At 36.3% G+C, this 26,663-nt stretch overlaps 1 protein-coding gene and 1 pseudogene across 2 annotated transcripts in view; one reads left to right on the forward strand and one right to left on the reverse strand.

Annotated features, from left to right (window-relative positions):
* Nucleotides 1–25,894, forward strand: part of RPF2 (ribosome production factor 2 homolog) — a 57,534-nt gene extending 31,640 nt beyond the window's left edge. The window contains exons 8-10 of one of the 2 annotated variants that reach the window (XM_074187370.1): nt 7,653–7,755; nt 20,050–20,194; nt 24,042–25,890. In XM_074187370.1, coding sequence (XP_074043471.1) covers nt 7,653–7,755; nt 20,050–20,194; nt 24,042–24,230 — 437 coding nt within the window. In that variant the 3' untranslated portion in view covers nt 24,231–25,890. Of the gene's footprint in view, nt 1–7,652; nt 7,756–20,049; nt 20,195–24,041 lie in introns of both variants that reach the window. The other variant, XM_074187371.1, reaches the window with a different exon arrangement.
* LOC141490349 (U6atac minor spliceosomal RNA) lies at nt 16,228–16,336 on the reverse strand (annotated as a pseudogene).
* Nucleotides 25,895–26,663: the final 769 nt, after the last annotated feature.

The raw sequence follows: 26,663 nt of genomic DNA on the forward strand, positions 1-26,663 counted from the left end.
AAATGTGTTATATCTGACCACTCTCCCCCGCAGTCCACCCTCTGCTCCATCACTCACATACCCCCCCTTCCCCTTGTTCCCATTCTCTCCTTTTTACTCTAGATGTCTATACCCCATTGAGTATATATGCTGTTTCCTCTCCTAGCCACCTCTGATGAGAGTGAAGGTGCCCTCATTCCCTCTCACCTTCCCCCCTTTCATATCATTACAATAGCTCATTGTAATTTAAAAAAAATCTTATTATATGAAATATCTTAACCTATTCCACCTCTCCTTTCTCTCTCTTTTTTTTTTTTACAAGGCAAATGGGGTTAAGTGGCTTGTCCAAGACCACACAGCTAGGTGTGGTCTGAGGCTAGATTTGAACTCAGCTACTCTTGACTCCAGGGCCAGTGCTCTATCCATGACACCACCTAGCCACCCCTTACCTCTCCTTTCTCTTACTCCCATTACATTTTCCTTTTAGCCACTGACTCTGTTTTTACAATATTTTATATCTTCAAATTAAGCTCTCCTGTGCTTCATCTATAAAAGCTCCTTCTACCTGCTCTATGAAATAAGAAGTTTCTTATGACTATTATCAGTATCATTTTTCTATGCAGGAATACATGTAGTTCATCATCGTTAAGTCCCTCATATTTTCTCCTTCTCCTCCACTCTCTATGCTTCATCTGGGTCCTGTATTTGAAGATCAGACTTTGTGTTCAGTTCTGGCCATTTTAACAGGAACATTTGAAATTGCCCTGGTTCGTTGAAAGTCCATCTTTTTCCCTGGAAGATGTTCAATTTTGCTGGGTGGTTGATTCTTGGTTGCACTTCAAGCTCTTTTGCCTTCCAGTATATTATATTCCAAGCCCTACGAGCCTTTAATGTAGTTGCTGCTAAGTCCTGTGTGACCCTGCCTGCAGCTCCACTATATTTGAATTGTGTCCTTCTGGCTGCTTTTAATATTTTCTCTTTGAAGGGGCGGCTAGGTGGCGTAGTGCATAGAGCACTGACCTTGGAGTCAGGAGTACCTGGGTTCAAATCTGGTCTCAGACACTTAATAATTACCTAGCTGTGTGGCCTTGGGCAAGCCACTTAACCCCGTTTGCCTTGCAAAAACCTAAAAAATATATATATTTTCTCTTTGAGGGGCAGCTAGGTGGCCTTGCAAAAACTTAAAAAAATTTTTTTTCTCTTTGATTTGGGAATTCTGAAACTTGGCTATAATATTCCTGGGGGTTGTTTTTTTGGGATCTTTTTCCAGGGGAGATCGGTGGATTTTCTCTTAATTTCTATTTTGCCCTCTGCTTCTAAGATATCTGGGCAATTTTCCTGTAGGAATTCTTTAAAAATTATGTCAAGGCTCTTTTCCTGATCATGACTTTCAGGTATCCTAATAATTTTTAAATTTTCTTTCCTGAATCTGTTTTCCAGATCAGTTGTTTTTTCAATGAGATGTTTCCCATTTTCTTCTAATTTTTCATTCTTTTGGTCTTGAAGTATTGTGTCTTGATTTCTCATAAAGTCAGCAGCCTCCCTTAGTTCCATTCTACATGTGAAGGATTTATTTTCCTCAGAGGGCTTTCTTATCTCTTTTTTTCCATCTGGCCAATTCTGCTTTCTTCTCCTCAATACCTTTTTCAATTGTTTTAGCCATTTGACTTATGCTGGTTTTTAACATGTTATTTTCTTCAGCATTTTTTTTGCATCTCCTTGACTAAGCTGTTGACTTCTTTTCATATTTTTCCTGCATTTCTCTCATTTCTTTTCCCAATTTTTCTTCTGTCTCCCTCACTTGATTTTCAAAATCTTTTTTGAGCTCTGTCATAGCCTGAGCCCAATTTCTGTTTTTCTTGCAGTCTTTAGATGCAGAAGCTTGTATTTCCTCATCTCTTCAAATAGAATATTTTGATCCTTCTTGGGATCATAAACAAGGTATTTCTCAGTAGTGTTCCTCTTTTTTCCTTGTTTATTCATTTCCCCATCCTGTGCCTGGTCTTGGGGTGCTTTTGAGTATTATTGGGGTCCCACACACACACACACACACACACACACATCTCTGTGTGTGAGGCTCTTGTCTTCCTTCATGGTCTGTGAATGACCACAAGTGCATCCCTCTGCCATGGACTGAGGGGTGGGGGTGGCTGCTGTTCTATAGGGGTCCTAGACTGTGATCAGGATCTGAATGTGATCAGAGCCCCAGAGTCCTTTTCCAGGTACAGAGGACAGACCTCAGAAGTCTCTCTCCACTCCCCTTCCTTGGGTATACTGAGTACTCAAGGTTCAGTTGCCTTGGGGCTCCTGCTTCCTGGCTCTGCCTGCTTCTGTTTCCTAGATCTGGGCTGCTGGGGCCAAGCTGCTCGCTGAGTGCCCTGAGGGCTGGGTTTCATGTACTCCACTTGGCTCTGGCAGAGGTCCCCCTGCTGATCTTACAAGTTGTGCCCAGGGTTCCCAAGGGTGTAGGTAAGGAAACTGCCCCTGCTGCATGACCAGCGGCTCCCAGGTGCCCTGGGGCTGCCTCTGATAGGCTGAAGTTGCTTCACTCTTGTGTACCACCCCTCTGCCCCCGTGGAGCAGAGCCTTTCCACTATTTTCCAGGTTACCTTGGGCTGGATAACTGCCTCTGTGGGTTCTGTCTCTCAAAAATTTAGAGTCCTTATTTTATGAATTTTGAAATATTATATATAGAGAGAGCACTTAAGACAAGCTCTTCTGTCAGCATCTTGGCTCTGCCCCTGCAGTGGTAGTTTTCACCAATCTTTTTTTTTTTTTTGCAAGGTTTTGAGTTTTAGATTCCCCCCCCCCCCCCCCCCCAGAAAGCAATGTACTCTAGTTTTGTAGAATGCTTTCTGCAGCATCCTTGAGACAAGGTCATTCTGCCTCAGCTGAAATGCTTAAAATAACCGGAAGTTCACTACTTTTTGAAGTAACTTGTTTGAAATTTGTTCTATTCAGAAGTAGAATTTCTTCTATTTTTTCAGCCAAAATATATATTTCCCTCTAAAAGCAACATGATATGAGTGTTCTTTTCTCTCATGGTGTTGCAAATATTTGTAGGTAGATGTCATAGTTCCCCCTTTGTTCAAGCTAATAAGCAGTTCCTTTGATCATTTCTCATAGAAGAGGTTCAAGATTTTTTGTGTTATCTGCTTTAAAGAAGAGCAAAGGACCAAGAAAGGGGATGAGCCTTCCTGAATTAGTCTTCAGTTTGCCAGCCAAGTCCTAAAAGTGTGATGTCCAGGATTGCCTATTTCTACTTGTGGCCTATTAGAGTCTGTATTTGGGTTAGTGTAGCTTCAGATTTTATTATCTTTTAGCAACTGTCAGACAGTTGGTTCATGATCATATCAGCATCTTCAGATATTTGAAAGATTTACTAGGGTATCAGTTCCATATGCCATTAGTATTAAAATAAGTTATAATGGGGATTTTTTGTTAATTTGTCCAAAAATCTTAACTGCTTCTTCTGTGTTATATTGTTGTTTTTGATACAGCCACCAGATGGCAGAATGGACCAGGCAGTACCAGTAGAGCCTCTGCCATTTGTGATTAGACCGGGAGATACAAAAGAAAAAAAAAGGAACACTGGGGTGGGAAAGGTGGAGAAAGTAAGAAGGAGCATTGAATCTGAATGCATGATACACATGGCAGTTTTAAATATAAAAGTATAAGAAAAGTATAGATTTGTGCAAGGAAGTGGATATCGTAAACAATTTTTTTCTCTGGTCAATCACTTACAGCTTCTGATTATATATTGAAGAAAAAAATGAGAATCCCTTCTGTCTTTACTTTGTATGGACATGTTCAACAATCTTCTGGGATCGTATGCACTTTTTTTTTTTTTTTAGGTATTTGCGAGGCAAATGGGGTTAAGTGGCTTGCCCAAGGCCACACAGCTAGGGAATTATTAAGTGTCTGAGACCAGATTTGAACCCTGGGAACTCCTGGCTCCAGGGCTGGTTCTTTATTTACTGTGCCACCTAACCTTTATTTACTGTGCCACTCTTTAAGTATGTAAGCAAATGTCAACTTTATATCCCGAAGTGTGTGAGTACTACTGCTTTTTAAAAACAGGAAACCATCAAAATATTCATCTTTAGATTCTTTTCTTCTCTTTGTGGTTATTGTTCAGTTGAATTAGTTAAAAAGTTATCTATATGGTTTGAGAATTCACTAAACTATCAAGCCTAAGTCAATGTAAAACAAAAATTTGAAAGGTTCGACATTGATTTTTTTGTCCCTTTCTTAGTATTTATGTACATTACTTTACTCTGGCTTTATGTTATCTTTTATCTTCTAATCCCCTATTTTCTAAATATCTATTACATTTGATTGAGTTTTTCTAGATATTTGTGTTGTCTTTCCCCACTTAGGTTATTTACCTATAACTTTCTTCAGTTAAGATTAGAGTTGTCTTATATAAACACTACACTTATTTCTCCATGCAAACTAACCAGCCATCTGCTGTACGTTTTTTTTAGCAAGCATTATAAATTACATTGATATCTTTTTGTTTTGTCATAACTAACCCAAACTAATAAACATACAAATTTTCAACAAAGCACATTTAAAAATTCCCATATTCTCCACATTTAAAAATTAGTAAAACTATTTAAAAGAGTGGTTAGCCATTGAGAATATATGTTGTTTATTCTCCTTTTGTCCTTGGCTGTTAATGGCAAGAAAGGATGGTATGCTTTTGGTTGAATAATTTAGTATAAGTGTTGTCTATTGTATTTGACCCAAATTTTGTCATCCTTTATTATTTTCTTCATTTATATTGTTATGGTTTTTGTTTTACTGTGCATTTAGTTGGCACAGTGGATAAAGCACTGGTCTTGGAGTCAGGAGGATAGGAGTTCAAATCTGAACTCAGACAACTTAAAATTTATGAGCTGCATGACCTTGGTCACTTAACCCTCATTGCCTCTCATCTAGATCCAGGGCCATCTCTAGTCGGCCTGATTCATATCTGGCCATTAAAATCCAGATTACTCTGGAGGAAAAAACAAGACTGGTGACTTAGCACAGGCCCCTCTACTCCTACTCCCTCACTCAAATCCAATTAATGTGCTCATCTCCCGATATCATTATTGTTTGATAATTTTGGTACTGTTTTCTTTAACTGTATCACTTTTATAAATCTTCCCAAATTTCTCTTAATTCTCCATATTTGTAATCCATTTTGGATTTTTAAAAACCAAATGATAAACCAATTTCCTTCTAACAGATTGCCTTCTATCACTTCCTTTTGTGCTGCTGTCCCACCTCTCAACATCCTTTTACTGTCAAAATTCCCAGGGAGTTGTGCTCACCTCCTTGCTAATTTTCATCCTCCTTGACCTCTCACAAACATTTGATACTTTTGTCCATTCTTCCTAATTGAAGTTTTCTGTTTCCTTGGCTTCAGGAATCCTTCTTTATCTTGACTCTTCATTTATCCCTCATTATTCTCTTATCCCCTTTGCCTGTCTCTTTTTTTATCCTTCCCCCTAAGAATAAATTTCCTCATTAGATTTCCTCAGTATTCTGTCTCATTAAACTTCTCTCTTCATTATCTTTGGTGAACTCATTTGTAAGATAATGTACATTAATCTCTTAGTAAACCTTAAAGCACTATTATTATCCAGGCCTGGCCTATTTTCTAATCTCCAGTTCTATATTTTCATGTTGCTACTTAGCTTTATTTAAATATTCTGTTAAGAAATGAAAATCCATGCCTTCCTTGTATTACCTCGAACTGTTTCTAACACTCTTCTTTTTTAATTCTTCAGACATAGGCTCTTTTCATTCCTCCAAAAGTGCCCCTCATTTTTCCAATCCAGAACCTTTGTTCCTGCCTCTCCTTTCACTTGGATTTTATTTTTGTTTCTCTGTTGTTTTAACTTTCTTTAGTACATTTGAATGCTCTTTAAGGATAAAGATTCATTTTTGTATTCTCCAGTACCCCATAAAGCAGACACCTGATGAATATTTGTTGAATCATCAATTATTAAGATTACAAATGTGTAAGAATTGTTTCTTTTTCTCCTAGTTCTAGGTAAACATGTATTATATTGGGCATATTTACATTGTGTTGCTAAGACTTGCCATATATGCTACCGGTAAACTTCCCAAATTTCTCTCCCCCCCCCTTTCTACCTTAAATATATTTTTCTATTATTTTGGAGTATTGTGAACTATGTAATTTCTTTAGTACTTCAGGGAGCAGTCATCAGTGGAAAGGTAAACACTGACTTTTGTGAGACACAGACCCACGAACTATTTATGTCTTAAGTCTTTTGACTTGGTAAGAATATAGTTCTATTTTCCCAAGTATTTTTCTTAATCCATCATTTCATTCTTCATCTTAGGAAAATAACATGTAGAAAATGATTCTGTTATTTCAAAGTAGAGGGGAATATCTACTGTTTCCAAAACTAAAGTGACCTCAGTGATGATACTGGTACATTATATTAGTAGAACTTTTTGCTTTGGTAGCTCAGGTATGGTGAATTTGGGGCAAAATCTTCACGCATTTCATCATTAGTTAGGAAATTTGCACCATGTCTCTTGACAAATTGCTTGATTGTTTTATTCTAGCTCTGCATTTTATGCAGCAAGAAAGACTGCATGTGGGCAGGAGGATAGACAGGATTTTATTTTTCTGTCTATTCTTATTCAAATGTTTTGCTCCCAAAATTGTAATTTTTGCTTCTATAATTGGGATCCCTTTGGGAAATTTTCTCTTAAGTTTTACATTTAGCAGAATCGCCCCCTTTATCATAACGGTTACCTTGAGCTATCAGCTTTTCTTTTAAAATACATTTTTAGGGGCAGCTAGGTGGCTCAGTGGATAGAGCACCAACCCTGGAGTTAGAAGTACCCAAGTTCAAATTCGGCCTCAGACACTTAATAATTACCTAGATGTGTGGCCTTGGGCAAGCCACTAAACCCCATTTGCCTTGAAAAAACCTAAAAAAATACATTTTTTCTGACAACTCTTGTTTTTATGTCATCTACATTTCCTTCTTTATCTTTTTTCCTCACCCTTTCCTATGCAAGTGATTCCTTATAGTAATAAAGAAGAAAAAGAGGAAGGAAAAAAAATTTAGCAGAACTAATTAAGTTTCAAGATGTCTGCTGTTATTTACAGTGATCCACCACCAGTGGTTAACCCATCTGTCCAAAGAAGTTGCCCTTTTTTGGGGATCTAGCCTTGGTCATTGTGATTTACAAGAATTTAGTGTTGATTGTTTTGTTGTCTGGATAACAATTTATTTAACTTTTTTTTAAATTGACCTGTATATCTCATATGGATTAGAAAAACATTCTGTGAACTGCATTGTATGGGTTTTTGTATTTTTTAAAACTAATGTCCTTGATAAACATGACTCAACTCCATGCCAGGTATTGGTGGAGAGGAAAGCATTTAAACTGAAAAGAATAATTATTCAGTGAACTAACCACAAAGAATCAACATATTAAGCTGTAGAAGTAGGATTTGTGAAACTTAATTGAGGGTTTTTTTCTTTGTACTACCTGTCATCTTTCTATATTCAAGTTATTATTAGATTTGTGTTTGTAATAAATTATAGTCTCATGCTGATGGTTTTATTTCATTTGTAGCTGAATTTTAAAAAGTCATTCTTGAGGTTGTTCTTAACTGTCATGAAATATGCTTTTAGATTTTTTCAGAGGCCCTACAGTACCAAATATTCGTCTTGCTGGTTTAGAGTATGTCTTGCATTTCACTGCCCTGGATGGGAAGATTTACTTTCGGACTTATAAGTAAGTGTGTGTGTCTCAGCAACTTTTATTTATTTTTAGGAGGAATATTTTGTGCTTATTCTCCAATCCTCATACTCAGAATTGTGTGACTACAGGTTTTTGTGGAACTTGTGTAGGGCACCAGGTCTTTGCTATATTTTGGTTGTGTTTTTCCTTAACTTAACCCTCTAAAAATAACAGATTGTTTTTATGTCCTTCAGCATTGCCTTAGGAGGACTACATCCTGGAAGGTTCTTTGAGCCTGAAATTTTAGGAAACAATAAGGCCATCTTGATTTTCTGTATAGCCTCTTCATTCATCCTTGTAGACTGAAATTAAAGATGGTCAGAGAGCTCTAAGCTACTCTAGCTGGGCCCAGCCTAAGTCTCCAAACCCTGAGCTAAACAAAGGTTAGGTCTGAAGGAACTAGAAAATAAATAAGTGATTAGAGTCATTGTTTTTCTTTTTCCACTTCATCCTAGGGAATCAAAAATTTCCATGAGATATATCAGTTTAAAGCCCTAGGGAGCCTAGGCCTGTAGAAACCCTGTGGTCCCAAGGTTCATGATACAATATAAGTTTATTGTAGGCCTTGGTTGTCCCCTATAAAATAGCTTTTGTATTTTCTTTCTAAAACGAATATTTAGAAACTGCTGTGAAAATAAAATCTATGATTACCTTTTCTTTTTTGATGAAAAACTGAGATTAGTGTGGGGGAAAGGAATGGATTGATACAGATAAGCTATTGCTATTCAGCAGGTAAATAGATTGTGAAACAAAGAAATAGAAAAGAGTGTTAAAGGGGGCTGATAATTTATAGGTGAACTAGTATCATAATGAGCAGAAAATCTTGTTTTGTTAAAAAAAAATAAGCTTTTGAAAGAATAGAGTAAAATGAATGAAGAATTAATGATTTGGAATATTGACCACAGAAGTGGATGGGTAGGAGTATAACTACTTCAATGTGTGTCCTTGTGTCTTTCCCTCCTCTTTGATTCTATTAAAGAAAACTAATTAAAAGTAATAGTAATTGAGTTTAAGCCAGAGCAGAGAATACTCCATATGAATTTTTTAAAGTCTTTTTAAGTTTTACTCTGAAAAACTAATTACAGATCAGTCAGTAAGCAGTTATTAAGCTCCTACTCTATATCAGGCACAGTACTGATTGATAGAGACAAAAATAAAATTACTTCACAGGTCTCTCAAGGCAGTGTGTACAAACATAAATTTATATATATGGATGTGTATATATATTTATATATAAGGTACATGCATGTAATATGTATGTGTTGTTTGTTATGTAAACATATATACACACACACACAAAATAATAAAATGTAATTTAGGGAAAGTGAGGCACTAGAAAAATCTGGAGGATCAAGAAAAGCTTCATGTAAGAGAAACATTTGAACTGAGATTTGAAGGAAACTGAGGATTCCAAGATAGGGTTAAGGAGGAAGTATAATCCAGATCTGGAGGACAGTTTGCAAAGGAGAAGGGAGATGGAGCTTGAAAAGTAAGGAGCAGTCAGAAGATCAATTTGACAGAACCATGGAGTGCATGAATGGAATGTTAAACCTGGAAAAGAAGGCTGGAGCCAAGTTGTGAAGGTCTTCAAAAGCCAGAAATGGGGAGGGAAAAATTTGGAAGCAGGGAGACTAATTTCTTATAACAGCTTAGGTAAGAGAGGAGATAAGGGGGTAGATAGGAGAGACATAATGGAGATAGAATTTATAGAACTTGACAAGTGATAGGATATATGGAGTGAGTGGGGGATAAAAAAAATGACACTGAGGATCCTAATTTGCATGCCTGGAGGATGGTAATTTCTCTCAACAGAAATAGGGAAGTTCAGAAGAAGGATGGGCTTCCCACAGAAGGCTGCTGAGTTCTGTTTTCATCTTGTTAAGTTAGAGATACCTATAAGATGTGTGTCCCATCTCTGATCCATACTGACTGTGTGTATCCCTTACTCTCTTAATGACATAAGCACCTCTTTAAGACTGTTAATGGCAGTTGCCTATATATTGGGTCCAGTCCTTACTGTCCCTTTAGGACATCTAGTTAAGGAAAGTTTAGGAGGCATTTGGTGTTTGAGAACAGAGCTTAGAAGAGAGGCTAAATTTGTATAGATAGATCTGGGAATCATCTACATAGAGATTATAATTAAATGTCTTATATATACATATATGGATATGTGTATATGTATGAATTTATGGATATGTGTGTATATCAATTTATATATATGATATATATATATGAATTTATATAGATGTATATATATGTGTGTATATATATGAATTTTTATATATGATATGTACATATTTATGAATTTATATAGATGTGTGTATGTACATACACAAAGATTATGAATATATGGATATGTGTATGTATGTAAATTTTTATGTATATGGGTGTGTTATGTGTGTATATATATGAATTTATATATGTGTATGTATATAAATTTATATATGGATATGTGTATATGAATATATATGAATTTATACAGATATGTGTGTATATGTGTGCATGTACATATAGATATATGGATTGTGTGTGTGTGTGTGTGTGTGTGTGTGTGTGTGTGTGTAATTACATTGCAGAGGTTACAAAGAGCAGAGGGAGAAGAAAGTCCAGCATGGAGTCTTGGAGCACATCACATTTGGGGGAATGGTATGTTTGATGACCCAGCCAAGGAGACTGGGATTATTCTTGTGTTGGTTATAATTCTTGTATGCTGTTACTTTGAGATAGAATATGAGGAAGTGTAGTGTTTAGAAAATTCTGCTGCAGGCAGGAAATCAATAAACATGTGAAGCAGCCAGGTGAAGTTCCAAAATGATTTGTAGTTAATACTTGAAGTTTCCTTAAGGGAGCTTGTTACCTGGTACTGCTTTAGCTTTTTCAGTATATTCTCCATTAAAATAATTCATTTAGTTGTTTTTATGGAAGTTCACTTGTAGAAGAAAAACAGGATTTCTTTCAATTGGAGAAAACATTCAGAATAAAATATAATTACAGGAAACATGATATAACATCAATGAATAGATGCTGTGGACAGGATTGAGTGTGCAGGGAGATCGAAGCATCTGGGTATATCTAAAATGTAGACACTCCCATAAGCTCATTCTGGAAATTCCTTATTTTATCTCATTACTTCAATCATACCATTTAAGCTATTTCTCTCTATAAATGGTAATGGTACTTCCTGCATTCAAGACTTAGTTGTTAGTTGTAAAGATTGATAAGTCTTATAAAATCCTTAGATTAAAGGAGCTCTGAGTATAAAATGATGTTAGATCTTGTGTGACCTTGATGAATAACCTTATTTACAATTATCTCTTCTGTAATCTCTAAAGGAATTCATTCATCATAGATAAATGAATATTTTACAATCAGAGACTATTTTAACTCATTGTAGAATTAGATCTATTGTTATAAAACATGGAACATCTTTAATGATAATAATAAATGTTCTTGCTATAGCTTCTATAGGCTTTATAGGGAAAACTACAATATCAAGGTCATAAAGAGAATACCTTAATGGGTATTAATACTGAAAGAGCTAAAGCAGGACTTGGTGATGCATAAGAGTAAGAATAGGGAATAGGAAAGAAAAGAAGAGAAGATGTTAAGGAGGACATCAAGAGATAACTATTTTAAGTATATATGTTAACTTTTTGAGAAATATACAAATAAAATAAAAAAAGATAAGAATTAACATATAGTGTGTTCTTCAGTTTATTTCTAATATTTATAGGGAAAAGGGTTTTAGTATTTGGGATGTATATACTAGAATTACTATTGAAAATTTAGATCTCTATTACCCTAGAGGAAAAAGGAGAGGAAAGGAATGGGCGGGGGGACGACTGGGAAGGTGGAGAGGAGTGGCATGGGTGGTAGAAGAGAGGGAAGATCATGGGAGAGGGTATTCAGATACAACATACTTTTGAGGAGGGACAGGGTGAAAGAGAATAGAATAAATGAGGGTGTGGAGACATAGGATGGAGGGAAATACAGTTGGTAATAGCATCTGTGAGAAAAAATATTGAAGCAGTTCTCTGATGGACTTATGATAAAAAATGTGATCTATTCCAGAGACTGAGCTGATGGTATCTGAACACAGACTGAAGTACACTTTTTTCCCCTCTTACTTTATTTTTCTTGAGGTTTCTCTTTGAGGGGGGGCAAGGGGAGGATTATGTTTACTTTTACTACAAGACTATGATAGTAATGTGAAAATAAATTACTGTCTGTATCTAGGAAAAATCCTTGGTAAAACTGGTTTTGATTTGTTGGAAATTTATATATGTGTAGCTTTTCTAGAGATTTTTGTTTCCTTTACGTTTTTATGCTTATCATATATCTGCCTCCCAATTTTTTTGTCTGCTTTGTTTTCTTCCCAACCTCACTCTCCCTTCCCCTCTCTCACAAAGAAAAAAGCTATGTATCAGTTGATTTTCCTAAGGGAACTAATGAACTAAAATGATTGAGAATTTTAGAGAGAAGTCCTTTCTTTGAGAGAAAGGTAAATACATTATATTTTCTCAAAAGGATTAGCAGTTGTAATCAGCTTAAATGGTCATGAAACCAGATTTGCTACACAAAAAAGCAATACAAAGGAGGCATTTATTTAATTTTATAAGCGAAAACTCAGTTCATTATAAATACTGTATCAGAACAGCTGCTTGGTTCACATGGGAAACCTGAAGTTGCTATAGTCAACAGAGCGATTAAAAAGAGTTTGGGAGAAAAAGAAAAGGGAGTCCACTCAGAGAACTGCTAAGTAGTTAAATATTCAGAAGACACTTCATAGGTGACCATTTTCTAGACTTATTTTAAACCTATAGAAGAAATTCTAACCTCTAATGTAGAAGTATTTCATAGCATTCTTTTGAAATAATGTCTAGATTTCACTGTTTCAGTTGCCTTAAGAAAAATGTCAAAGAGCATTGTGTATAAAGAACCATGGGAAGTTGACCATTGTTATCTCATCATAATCACCTATTAAAGACATTTAATAAAACAGTGTAAGTCCGTATATACTCACATCCACATTTTAATTGTTTGGTGAAGTGACAAAATACACAATTTGATTAACATTATTGGGAAAAGATATTCCTGGCCTATATAGGAAAATGTGTTCTTGCTTATAGAACCACATCTATCTGGATTGCTTAATGGATGGACTTATCCAGGATAGTTGAGGATTATATGATTTAAATACCCTAAATATAAGTTGTATTATGGTATAGAATAGAAATTTTTCTAAAATAATAATTCTTCCTTGCCTTCATAAATAGAATATACTGAACATTTTTATATTTTCTGATTGATTCAGGGTAATTATTGAAAATATCAGTTGTATGCTAAAGATAGAAATGATGTGAGACAGCTTGCTTTTTAACCATTTGCTTCTTTTTCACAAAAGTATGTTGAAGCATGTAGCTTGACCCCCTAGTCAATGTAATATGATTGCCTTTCTGCAAAATTTATTAGCAAAGCAAAGACTAAAGCATCTTACTCAGTTCAGCAGACATATCATGTATATAGTTAAGTACACTGTTGGGCACTGAGGGCAATAAAGTTTAAAGCTTAACCTCTGCCCCCCATGGAGCTTACTGCTTATGCCTAGTTGGGAGGGGTAGATGGAAGAATATGATATAAAATAATACTTGATAAATGAATGAAGTGTGAAGTGCTTTACCTGAGAACAAGCAAAGTTGGGAGTGGAAATATGGAAGAGGAAGGTAGTATTTAGGTTGGTCTTATGGGTAGGTAAAAATGTTACAGATTATATTGGAAGGAGGAAGGGGAATGGTCTTAATAGCCTAGAGTACAGCACAAGTAAAGGCAGATACCTAGGGAAGTTCAGACCCATATAGAGGAAAGGGGCACAGGGAATGGTGGAGTTTGACTGGAAGACAGACTGCGTGGACAGGAGTAGTATTGATTATATAACCCTCCAAATTTTTTTTTTAGTTTTTTAATAAAATTTTTATTCCCATTGTACTGTATAATTCACAAGTCAGTTAAATAAAAATCCAAAAATCATAAAGCAAATCGCAAAAACATTGATACCATCACTTTAGTACAGTTATATTTGTCCTAGTATCTTAGGGGACACCAGAAAATATCATCTCAACTGAATTTTGAATATTGTAAGAACTAGCTTAGTGAGGGTATTCCATTCTAATCCCCTTTTTGCATGGGGCAAGGAAGATAAGTTAGAAAAAGCAAGTTCTTTTAGTATATCCCCTGGGAACATAATCAAATTTTGGTTAACTTGAACATACTTTGTTGCTTATAAGATTGCTTTCAGTTCAGAAATGAATAATAGATGTGTTTTCTATAGTAATATCATCAGAGGCTTCATCCTAGAATGTGAGCTTCCCCAAGTTCTCATAGGCATGCCAGCGAAGTATGGGCTCTGGTAGGCTTTACACATCTAAGAAAGCTTCCCATAAAGTACTAGGGACAGAGTTGTTTTGTGGTCTTCCAGATATCAGCCTGGCCAAAGTTGGAAGTCTTATCAGCAGATTGGCCATGGAGTGATAAATTTGGAGACCACAGCAGTTCCCAGAGATTCTTATTAAGTGTCTGAGACCAGATTTGAACCCAGGTACTCCTGACTCCAGGGCCGGTGCTTTATCCACTACGACACCTTAGCCGCCCCAGAGAAGTCATATCCTTAAGGAAGAAAACATAAAGTATAAGAGATAACAACATCAGACAATAAGATATCCGGTTGTTTGGTTTTTTTTTTGAAATTGAAGGTCCTTCTTGGTCTTTGTTCAAACTCCACAATTGTGTCTCTGGATGCAGATGGCATTCTCCATTGCAAAGTCCCAAATTGTCCCTGATGATTGCACTGATGGAATGAACAAGTCCATCAAGGTTGATGTTGCTGTTAGGGTGTACAGTGTTTTTCTGGTTCTGCTCATCTCACTCAGCATCAGTTCATGCAAATCCCTCCAGGCTTCCCTGAGTTCCCGTCCCTCCTGGTTTCTAATAGAACAATAGTGTTCCATGACATACATATACCACAGTTTGCTAAGCCATTCCCCAATTGAAGGACATTTACTTGATTTCTAATTTGCCACCACAAACAGGACTGCTATGAATGTTTTTGTACAAATGTTTTTACCCTTTTTCATCATCTTTTCAGGGTATAGACCCAGTAGTGGTATTGCTGGATCAAAGGGTATGCACATTTTTGTTGCCCTTTGGGCATAGTTCCAAATTTTTCCCCAGAAAGATTGGATGTCACAGCTCTACCAACAATGTATCAGTGTCCTAGATTTCCCACAACCCTTCCAACAATGATCATTACCCTTTCTGGTCATATTGGCCGTCTGAGAGGTGTGAGGTGGTACCTAGAGAAGCTTTAATTTGCATTTCTCTAATAAGCAATTTTTCATGACTGGATTGCTCCTCATCTATAAATTACCTTTGCATATCCTTTGACCATTTGTCAATTGTGGAATGGCTTTTTTTTAAATTTGACTCCATGATCCAGTTAATAACTCAAATAGTACAAAATTCTATAAGCAAATTAGGACTGGTGTATGGTTCTAACAATGAAGAGGTAAAAATATTTATAGAAAAAGTTAGTGTTATTGAGGATGAGGATTATGAATTAATTTGAGGAAAACACTGCTGGTGAAGTGTGAAGACCAAGTTGTTATTAAAAAGAAAAGGGAGGGAGTTGTGAGGAATGAAGGGTGTTGTTAGTCTTAACAGGGTATGAAGGGGGCCCCTTTGAAATCCATTACAAAGGGGGAATGGCCCCAGTCATTACAAAACTGGGAGAGTACTAATCCTATTCCAAAAATGACAAACTAGATTAGAAGAAACTAGTCCTTAACTGGTCAAGAGTAACCTAGTCTTGACCTTCTCCTTTGCGCATGCTCATAGAGATCTATCTGTTCTTGCTCAGTATAATAAACAGGGTGGGAAAATATATGGGAACCAATGTATCAGTTAGATTTGTGACCCCAGCTTATGGTTGGCATGAAGTGCATAAAAGAGTTTGTATGTTGGGATTTCCCCACCCCTCTCTCCCACCATTAGAGAGGTGTGCCATTTTGTTAAGATATCTCAATAAAAGCCATTTTAATCACTCTGGAAAAAAATTTAAATAAAATCTGATTCAGTTCTCTGTATATTTTAGAAATGAGTCCTTTGTGAGAAACATTAGTTGTAAAGATTGTTTCCCAGTTGACTGCATTTCTTTTGATCTTGGTTACAGTGGTTTTTTGTCTGTACAAAAGCTTTTTAATTTAATGTAATCAAAATAATCATTTTTTAGTGATGTTCTCCATCTCTTCCTTAGTCATAAACTGCTTCCCTTTCCATAGATCTGACAGGTAAACTAGCCTTTGATCTTGTAGTTTGCTTATAGTATTTTTTTTATGTTTAAATCCTGCATCCATTTGGATCTTATCTTGGTATAAGGGTGTGTGAAGTGTTGGTGTAATCTAAGTTTCTTCCATACTAACTTTCAATTTTCCCAGCAGTTTGTATGTGTTGTAAAGGCCACTAGGCCCTCCTTCCATCCTTATCAAGGAGAGTGCTAACCTTCTCTCCTTTCATACAACATATAACCCTCCAAATCTTGAGAAACTTTGTATCCTCTTCAGGTTCCTAGCAAGTTCTTTGACTTGTCCACACTGTTCCAAGGGTGGACTTTCTACATAACTTTCCCCTTGTCAGCTTGAACCTGTTTTTTTCTCATATACTATTTGTTGTCTGTGAGAAATTAGCATTTCTAGAATTTGTGAGTATTTTGGGCAGTGAATGACTACAATGCCGGCATATTCTTTATTATAATAACATATTATTAGTGAGATTTCTGCAGATAAAATGTCAAGTCATAGTAGCTTCTTTTAATATTTTAATTTTTATTGAAAGCTTTTTTTTATACCAATATCATCTTCATTTCCACATATATCTTTCCCACTTCTATCCAGAGAAATAATCTTTTTAAACATAGTGGGGGGGGGCATTCAGCAAAACTTAATTGAGTCTGACTGTATATTTAATGTTCTACCCCATAGTCTCTCAATTTCTGCAAGGAAGAATGGTACATTTTTGTTTTTAATGTTTGACAATGAATCGAATTTTAAGTGCAAACAGCACTTTTTAAAAAATGATATCTTTAATGTGTAATGAAATGGAAAGCCCTGTTTGTATAGTGCTTGAATGAGAGAGAATAGAATATTCTCATGATAACTTTTATTATAATAACCTTTTACATTCTGAATAGCATTCTGGTTCATAGACTTGAGTTAATGAAATGTTCTCAGGCCAGAACATGAGGGAAACATTTCATTAGCCTTATTTCCTTAAGGTGAGTTCTATAGCTAGGTAGCAATAAAATAATTTTTCAGGCTTCGTGGAAGGTCATAGTTCCAGAATTGATTGGTGAAGGAACAAAAAGATGTTAGAATTGGTGATTTATTTTTTTTTTGCCTCTCCATTTTGTGCTTTAGTGAATGTACTTTACCAGCTGATGTGGTGACATTTTTGAAAGCCCTACAACAATTAAATTGAAACTTTTACTTTCTGTTAGCCTGGTTCATCAGCCAGTGCCAACATTGGCCAGCATTGCCCAAGCACATTCATTTTATCAAAATCTAAAGTAGTGAAAATTGAACTTTATAGATAGTTTTGCAGCTTCACAATTTCCTATTTTTCACCCATTCTGTCTTGTGCTTGAACTGTCCATCTTCAGTAGGGTTTTCAGGAGACAGTACTGTCTAATCGAAGCAGGGATGGTATGTGGCAGTGTACCCACAGCTTTAGGATTCAGTGTCTGCAGAGAACTCTTAAAGCTTTCCTTTTTTAGTTCCTAATCTGCTTTTAGGATGGCGTTGATCTATTAAAAGCTCCTTAGTTGACCCTTTCAAAGTTATATACAGATACTGATATTTTCATAGCACAAACTTATGACTTCACCAATGTAGGGAAAGCGCCTTCCACAGTATCAGATTGTCAGCTCATCTGTTTCTTGGAGGCTTAGGTACCTGGGGCTGGGAGAGCTGAAGGGAAAGGCTTTCTCTTGCCAGGGACTGGGGAATTCAGAGAAGGGCAGAAAATCACAGATTTTCCCCTTAGGAACTTGTAGTCTCATGTGGAGACAGTATGCAGACGTATGTATCCATAGGCTATAGACAGGATACATGGAAAAGGTCTTTTTCAGAAGGCAAGAATAGAGCCGAGTCTTAAAGAAAAGAATGAGTTGGGAGGATAGAGGGTCATAGGTGAGGAGAATTCAGAGCCTGACTGTGCTGGATGTTAAGAGTCCTTGGGGGTGGGGCGGCTAGGTGGCACAGTGGATAGAAAACCTGCCCTAGAGTCACGAGTATCTGAGTTCAGATCTGGCCTCAGACACTTAAAAATTACCTAGCTGTGAGGCCTTAGGCAAGTCACTTAATTTAACCCCATTTGCCTTGAAAAAACCTAAAAATAACTTAAAAAAAAAGAAAATGAAGGACAAACATAATTATTAAAAAAAAAAGTCCTTGGGGGAAAGTCTGGAGATAATAGGGAAACTCAAGAGTTTGAGGAGGGCTATCCTGGTCAGAGCTGTACTATCAAAGACTTTCCCAGGCTTTTAATTACTTTGTTAATAGATTGTCATGTTCCTCAGTTCTGTTTGACAGCTTGGCATTGTAGTATGTGCAGTGACTCTCCTACCCCAATTACCCTAGTCACTTCAGTCTGGCACATTGACTGTTTCAGAAGTTCTTGAGGCACAAGCCAGACCAGCTATTTATCTCCTCACCCTGACTGCTTGGCTGTCTGCCTCCTTCCCTCAGCACACACACACACACACACACACACACACATATATCATAACCCATAGCATGAAAGTATGAGTTTACCTTCTCTGTTACCCAGGATCTTTGTTGCTAGTCTCCTCAGTGAGATAACCCAGTGTATAGAGAGCCCTGGGCCTGGACTCAGGAAGACCCAGTTCAATTTAGCCTTAGGCACTGACAGCTGTGTGAACCCAAGAAACTAACTTAATCTTTATCTTAATCTTTGTCTGCCTCAGTTTCCTAAATTGTAAGATGGGGAGAAAAAGAGCATCTACTTCCCAGGGTGGTTGTGAGGATGAGATGAGATAATATTAGTGAAGCACTTAGTACAGTATCTAATAAATGTTTTTCCTTCTCTCCCCTTTCTCATCTGCCTCTCTCTCCCTCCACTCCCCCTGCAACTAGTCACACAATCCAGGAGCTATAGGAGACTGTAATGATCTTCTGGTACAGATGAGAAAACAGGATGAGAGAGCATAAGTGATTCAGTGGTGGTTACACAATGGATGAGCCAGGACAGGTCCACAGAGTCCAGGCTGTCCGACACTCAGTCTGGGATAATGTCCCAGTCCTCTTTCCTTTTGTCTTTTATCTCGTCTCCTTTCTCATAGCCTTTGCTCAGAAAACTCAGCCTTGTGGAGACCTCACCAGTCAGGCAGAATTCTAATCAGGTCCCAGTGAGGTTCAGGGCAGCATTCCCTTATCACAAGCAGGGACTAGATTTAATTACTGACTCATCCGCATACCTTTTTAATTTAATTTATTTTTTTTTTAGAGAAGCAACAGGGTAAAGTGGACAGACTGCTGTATTGAATGTCAGGAAGACTTAAGGTTTTTTTGAATCCTCAAGTCACCTAACCTCCCTCAACCCCAGTTTTATTCAGTTAATATAGTAAATAGGGCTAGAATAGATGACTTCCTGCTCTAACTCTTTGATTGTCTTATTCCTATGATCAATAATCTTTCAGGTCTTATTAGCTGTACTCATTTGTTTCTGAGTCTCAAAAGGTCAGGTGTGGTATTTTCTTGTCCAGGGCTGTTCCACAACCCTGATGTCTGTCTGCACTATAACTTCACATTAAAATCCATTCTGGATAAAAATGTGCCATTATGTTGGGGAAGGCCACACTGCCCAGGATAAATCATTATTTATCAGGAAATGTAAAGTTGTTTCACTGTATTAGAAACACATCTTTCAAAGACTCAGATGTTTTATACATATAGTTTTATACATACATGAAAGCAGGAGGATATTAAAAGATTCATACTTGAGGAACTAAGGAAATCTAGGGGTAATGATTTCTTCCTGAAAACTGTTTTCTCTTTGACTTGTTCTTTCCCAGTTACATTTAATTGTAATTCTGCCCTTAAAGTCTATGTGTTAATCAAAGAGTACACTTGACTAAAACTTAAAAGATTCTGAATTAGATTTTTTGACTTTTCTGGAATCAGAAAAAGTATTCATATTTATCTTTTCATTTTTATAAAGATTATTGTTGAAGAAATCTGGTTGTAGAACACCACGAATTGAATTGGAAGAAATGGGACCATCACTGGATCTGATCATGAGGAGAACCTATTTGGCATCAGATGATCTTTATAAGTTATCCATGAAATTGCCTAAAGCCCTGAAGGTATGTGACTTGGAAAAAACCACAACCCAACAAAAAACATGCTTTAGTTTCTTACGCAATATGTCTTGTTTTTTTTTAATAAATTTTTTTAAAAAAGAATGTAGTTGGAATCCCATGATGTTGATGGTATCTTTACACTGAAAAGTATAACAGCAGAAATGGCATTTTTGTGGTGGGTAGTGGAACAGATAGGGGGCTGATTTCCATAAGCAACACAGAATAGACTTTATTACTTTATAGCCACCCACATATCTTTTCAAGGTTTAGTCTGTAGATTGATAAATAAAGAGTAAGACCCATAAGTAGAAGAGAGAGGAGCTTTGGACAAGTTTCTTGCCTTGTGCCAGATTATGAGAAGGTTTAACTCCATCTCGTGGTCACTGTGCATGTAGAACACTAATTTCCAGCTATATCCCTCAATTCTAACAGATTTATTAATATAGACACAGGCATAGTTCAAACTGACTATTTGGAAAGATGTATTTCTTGAAGAGAATCAAGAAGAAGATGAATAACTTGGTTATTATCTAATGATTGAAAAGCCTTCTTGATGGATGATTCTTTTGTCAGTTGCTAAGCCTCATAGATGTCAGTAAATAGTGGGGTGCCCACTGATTGTGAAGTCTGATGTTGACTGCGCTATTGAGAAACCTTGTAATTCCAGCTCCTTGGCATGGATTTGTTCAGGGCATTTTATTTTTGAAGGATTTGCTTAGCATTCAAAATAATTTTGAAAACACAGTAGTCAGTCGAAAGAGCACTGGGCTGGGAGTCAGGTATCCTGACTTCTGGAACCTGTTTTTGGTGTATATCCCAAGTGAGTCACTTAACACCTCTGACCTGCAGTCCTTTGTTCTGAAATGAAGGAGTTGGACTAGATGATTGTTATAGTCCTTCCCAGCTCAACAGTTTGTAATATTAAAAAGTTAATAAAATCTTAATCTGCTTTAGGCATAACATTTTTTTTTCTTAGACATCACGTTTACTCATTTTCCAAACATAACAGAAACAGAAAAAATATCAGAACACAACAACAATCAGTTAATTTCCATAATCTGTGTTCCTTTTGTATCCAGTGTTGCTTGAATCTATTAAAATAAATGTCTTAATAATTTTATTCCTCGCCCAAAAGAAAATCTCCTAAAGTGGGATTCATTTACAAAGTGTGCAAGAATGTAAATTTTATAATAATTTCTTTCCAGTGTTAATTATGCGACATTATATGAAACTACTTTCACAAACTCAGGAGATTAGAATAAGAATAGACATCCCTTGTAGAACAATTTGCTCACCGAAAAACCTCAGGAGATGATGAACTACTTATGATTGAGTCTTGGTAGGTTAGTGACTATTAAACTGGAAGGAGAAGGGAGAATTACATTTTTGTCCCAAGGCATAACATTTCTTTCTTTTTTTTTTTATTATTTTTTTGAATTTTGCATATTTTCCCCAATCTCACTTCCCTCCCACCACCCCCCACAGAAGGCAGTCTGATAATCTTTACATTGTTTCCATGCTGTATATTGATCTACCACAAACAGAGCTGTTATAAATATTTTTTCAGGAAAGATTTTATTTATTTTGAATTTTACAATTTTTCCCTTTATCTTGCTTCCCTCCCCCACCCCCCACAGAAGGCAGTCTGTTAGTCTTTACATTGTTTCCATGGTACTGATCTAAGTTGAATGAGAAAAGAGAGAAATCATATCCTTAAGGAAGAAAAACAAAGTATAAGCAAAATTACAAATAAGATAAGTTTGTTTTTTTAAATTAAAGGTAATAGTCTTTGATCTTTCTTCAAACTTCACGATTCTTTCTCTGGATTCAGATGGTATTCTCCATTGCAGATATCTCAAAAATGAGCCTGTTGCACTGATGGAATGAGCATGTTGCTGTTAGGGTGTACAGTGTTCTTTCTGGTTCTGCTCATCTCTCTCAGCAGCAATTCATGCAGATCTTTCCAGGCTTCCCTGAATTCCCATCCCTCCTGGTTTTTAATAGAACAATAGTGTTCCATCTCATACATATACCACAGTTTGTTAAGCCATTCCCCAGTTGAAGGACATTCACTTAATTTCCAATTCTTTGCCACCACAAACAAGGCTGCTATGAATATTTTTGGCACAAGTGATGTTTTTACCCTTTTTCATCATCTCTTCAGGGTATAGACCCAATAGTGGTATTGCTGGATTAAAAGGTAAACACATTTTTGTTGCCCTTTGGGTCTAATTCCAAATTGCTCTCCAGAAAGGTTGGATGAGTTCACAGCTCTACCAACAATGCATTAGTATCCCAGATTTCCCATATCCCTTCCAACGTTAATCATTGTCCTTTCTGGTCATATTGGCCAGTCTGAGGGGTGTGAGGTGGTACCTCAGAGATGCTTTAGTTTGCATTTCTCTAAATGTGTGTAGTGTATAATAGTGATTTAGAGCAATTTTTCATGTGACAATGGATTTCTTTGATTTCCTCATATGTAAATTGCCCCTGCATATCCTTTGACCATTTGTCATTGGGAAATGACTTGTCTTTTTAAAAATTTGACTCAGTTCTCTGTATATTTTAGAAATGAGTCCTTTGTTAGAATTAATAGTTGGGGGCAGCTAGGTGGTGCAGTGGATAGAGCACCGGCCCTGGAGTCAGGAGTACCTGAGTTCAAATCTGGCCTCAGACACTTAACAGTTACCTAGCTGTGTGGCCTTGGGCAAGCCACTTAACCCCATTGCTTTGCAAAAACCTTAAAACAAAATGCTTGTTGTAAAAATTGTTTCCCAAAATTTTTTAAATTTAATACAGTCAAAATTGTCTAGTTTTTTTTTTAATGATGTTCTCCATCTCTTCCTTGGTCATAAATTTCTTCCCTTTCCATAGATCTAATAGATAAACTATTCCTTGATCTCCTAGTTTGCTTATAATACTGTCTTTTATGTCTAAATCCTGTATCCATTTTGATCTTTGGTATAGGGTGTGAAGTGAAGGCATAACATTTGTAAACTTACGTTTTTGCCATTATGGATCTTTGATAGAGAGCTTAGATTTAGATCTGAAAAGGACCTTAGATATCATCTCAACCAACCCAACCCCCTAACTTTAGGAATGAGGGAAATTTAGGTCCTCAGAAGTGAAATTGCCTGAGAATTAAGTGACAGAGTTGATTTTTGAATGCTGGTCCTTTGACTCTAAATCCTGCTCTCTTTCCACTGGCTAAAAGGTCATTTTTATTTTAGGCTGATAGAACAGATGTCCAACGACAAATTTTGCTACCAGGTAGTACTAATGTCATTTTTCTCAGGCTCTCAATAGAACATAATAAAAATTGTGTGATATGGGAAAAGGTATTTTACTTCGTTATGGTGAATGAGTAATCAAATACTATAATGGAGATCAATTTGGGATTCATGATGACTGGAACTTATAGGTAATCTTACATGTGAACTAGAACCTCTATTTACCATTTAAGTTTAAAAAATAAATTGGAGGGGCAGCTAGGTGGTACAGTGGATAGAGCACCAGTCCTGGAGGGAGGAGGATTGGACTCAGATACTTAACAATTACCTAGCTGTTGTGACCTTGGGCAAATCACTTAATTAACCCTGCTGCCTTGCAAAAGGGAAAAACAAAACAAAAAAAGTTGGATTTTTGCTTTCCTGGTAAGAACAGGGATATTGACACATTGCTTGAACTTCCTAAAGTTCTTTGTTTATGCAAATGGCTTAGATACTTGAAAAGCACCCAGGGTATGCTCAATAAATGTTCATTAATGGATACCCTGCTAAGATGTCCTTCTAAAAACCAAGTTTTTTGCTATTTTATGCTGTCTTGTAAAAGAAAAAAAATTATTTTACAGCCAAAGAAGAAGAAAAACATCTCCCATGATACTTTTGGCACAACTTATGGAAGAATTCACATGCAGAAACAAGATCTGAGTAAACTGCAAACAAGGAAAATGAAAGGGTTGAAGAAAAGACCTGCAGAAAAATTAAGTGATAATCAAGAAAATGAATCTAAAAAAATTAAGAGGAGAAAAATTGATTGAATTTAATCCTCAGTTAACTGCTATTGTGGTTTACAGGAAAGAATTGTCAGATGTAAACAGTTGTATAAAATTTATTACATGGATCTATTATGTGGTTTGTCTTTTTTTTTGTTAAATAGAAAATATATAATTTACTTAATCCTGTTGTAAACTCCTTGAGGTAAGAATTATCTTATTTCATCTTTGTATCAAGAGTACTCAGATATACAGGGTGGCTAGGTGGTGCAGTGGATAGAGCACCAGCCCTGGAGTCAGGAGTACCTGGGTTCAAATCTGGCCTCAGACACTTAATAATTACCTAGCTCTGTGGCCTTGGGCAAGCCACTTAACCCCATTGCCTTGCAAAAAAAAAAACACCTAAAAAATTAAAAAAAGAGTACTCAGATAATAGTGCTTTGTAAACATAAATGTTTGCTAAATAAAAATTTAGCTATGATCATTTTTATAGTTAACAATACATAGAAGAGCACATGTGGTATAAAGGGTTTAAAATGCAGTTGGTTTCTTTTTTTTAGATAAATGCACACCTTGCTCTTTGCTCACCATTACTACTTGAGCTGCTGCAGAGTCTGCCCATATGTAAATATGTTTATATGTGTACATAAAGAATCTTTTTACTCAAAATTAAACTCTTGTATAACAGGGACCAACTATGATTCCAAGTAATGAAACTCCATTATCTTCCTCTTGTCAGAGAAGTGATGGACTTAGGGAGCAGATATATATCACACACACACACACACACACACACACACACACACACACACACACACACACACACACATATATACACAGTTTTTGGACTGGGCTAGGGTGGGTAGGAATTTGTTTTACTTGACTACATTTTCGTTATAATAGGGTTTTAGTTTTATTGTTCCACAATTAGGGCAGAGATGAGATGTTAAGTAGAATTTTGTTAATTGAAAAAAATAAAATTTTAAAAACGTTAATTCACAGTATAATTCAACGGCATTCTTTTCCATCTTCTTGCTGTGATCCCTACTAATGGAAAGTAAATTTTGATTGAGGGGAAAAGCATGAGGTGGAAATAGGTAATTTTGGAGGTTAAAGTAATTCATGTTAAGGAAAAATGAAGGGCAGGGCTCTGGTTAAGGTGGTTAGGCTAATATTGAGCATACTGCAAACCAGGGTATTTTTTTTTTTAACAAAAAATTATTTCTTTTCCCTCTCCTTTCTTCTTCCTCCACTTATGCCTGCCACTGAAATAAAAATAAAACCCTTTGTTACAAATATGCATAGTCAAGTAAAACAAATTCCTACATGGCTGTGCCCAGACAACATGTCTCATTCATTCTGTGCATGGAGTCTATCATGTGTCAGGAGGTGGATAGTGTGCTTCATCATTGGCCTTCTGGAATCATGGTTAGTTATTTCATTGATCGGAGTTTTTAAGTCTTTCAAAATTATTTATAGTGTTGTTCTTGCTGTTATATTATTCTGATTTTGCTCACTTCACTCTGTATCATTTTATACAAATATTTCCAGGTTTCTCTGAAAACTCGCTTTTGTCATTTCTTATGAGAACTATCTGGAGAAGAAAATGGCAAACCACTTCAGTTTCTTTGCCAAGGTAACCCCAAATGGGGGCACAAAGACTCTTTTCTCCCTCCTGAGAATTATTTATTTTGGGGGTTTTACAATTTCCCCCCCAACCTCCCTTCCCTCCCCCCACCCCACACAGAAGGCAGTCTGATAGTCTTTACATTGTTTCCATGTATATACATTGATCAAAATTTAATGTGTTGAGAGAAAAATCATCCTTAAGAACAAAATAAAAGAAATAGTAAAATTACATAATATATAACTTTTTTTAAAATTGAAGGTAATGCTCTTTGTTTAAACTCCACTATTCTTTTTCTGAATATAAATAGTATTCTCCATTGCAGATACCTTAAAATTGTCCCTGATTATTTTACTGATGAAATGAGCAAGTCCATTAAGATTGATCATCAATCCCATGTTGCTGTTATGGTGTACAGTGTTCTTCTGGTTCTGTTCATGCAAGTCTTACCAAGCTTCTCTGAATTCCCATCCCTCCTGGTTTCTTTTTTATCTTTTTTTCCTTTTTTAGATATGTTTTTTTTTTTCTAAATTAAAGGGAATAGTCCTTGAACTTTGTTCAAACTCCACAGTTCTTTCTCTGGATAGAGCTGTCATTCTCCATTGCAGACAGCCCAAAATTGTCCCTGATTGTTGCACTGATGGAATGAGCAAGTCCGTCAAGGTTGAACATCACCCCCGTGTTGCTGTTAGGGTGTATAGTGTTTTTCTGGTTCTGCTCATCTCACTCAGCATTAGATCATGGAAATTCCTCCAGGCTTCCTTGAATTCCCGTCCCTCCTGGTTTCTAATATAACAATAGTGTTCCATCATATACATGTACCACAATTTGTTCAGCCATTCCCTAGTTTA

This window comes from Macrotis lagotis, chromosome 5 (genome assembly GCF_037893015.1).
Source record: "Macrotis lagotis isolate mMagLag1 chromosome 5, bilby.v1.9.chrom.fasta, whole genome shotgun sequence".
NCBI classification, from domain to species: Eukaryota; Metazoa; Chordata; class Mammalia; order Peramelemorphia; family Peramelidae; genus Macrotis; species Macrotis lagotis.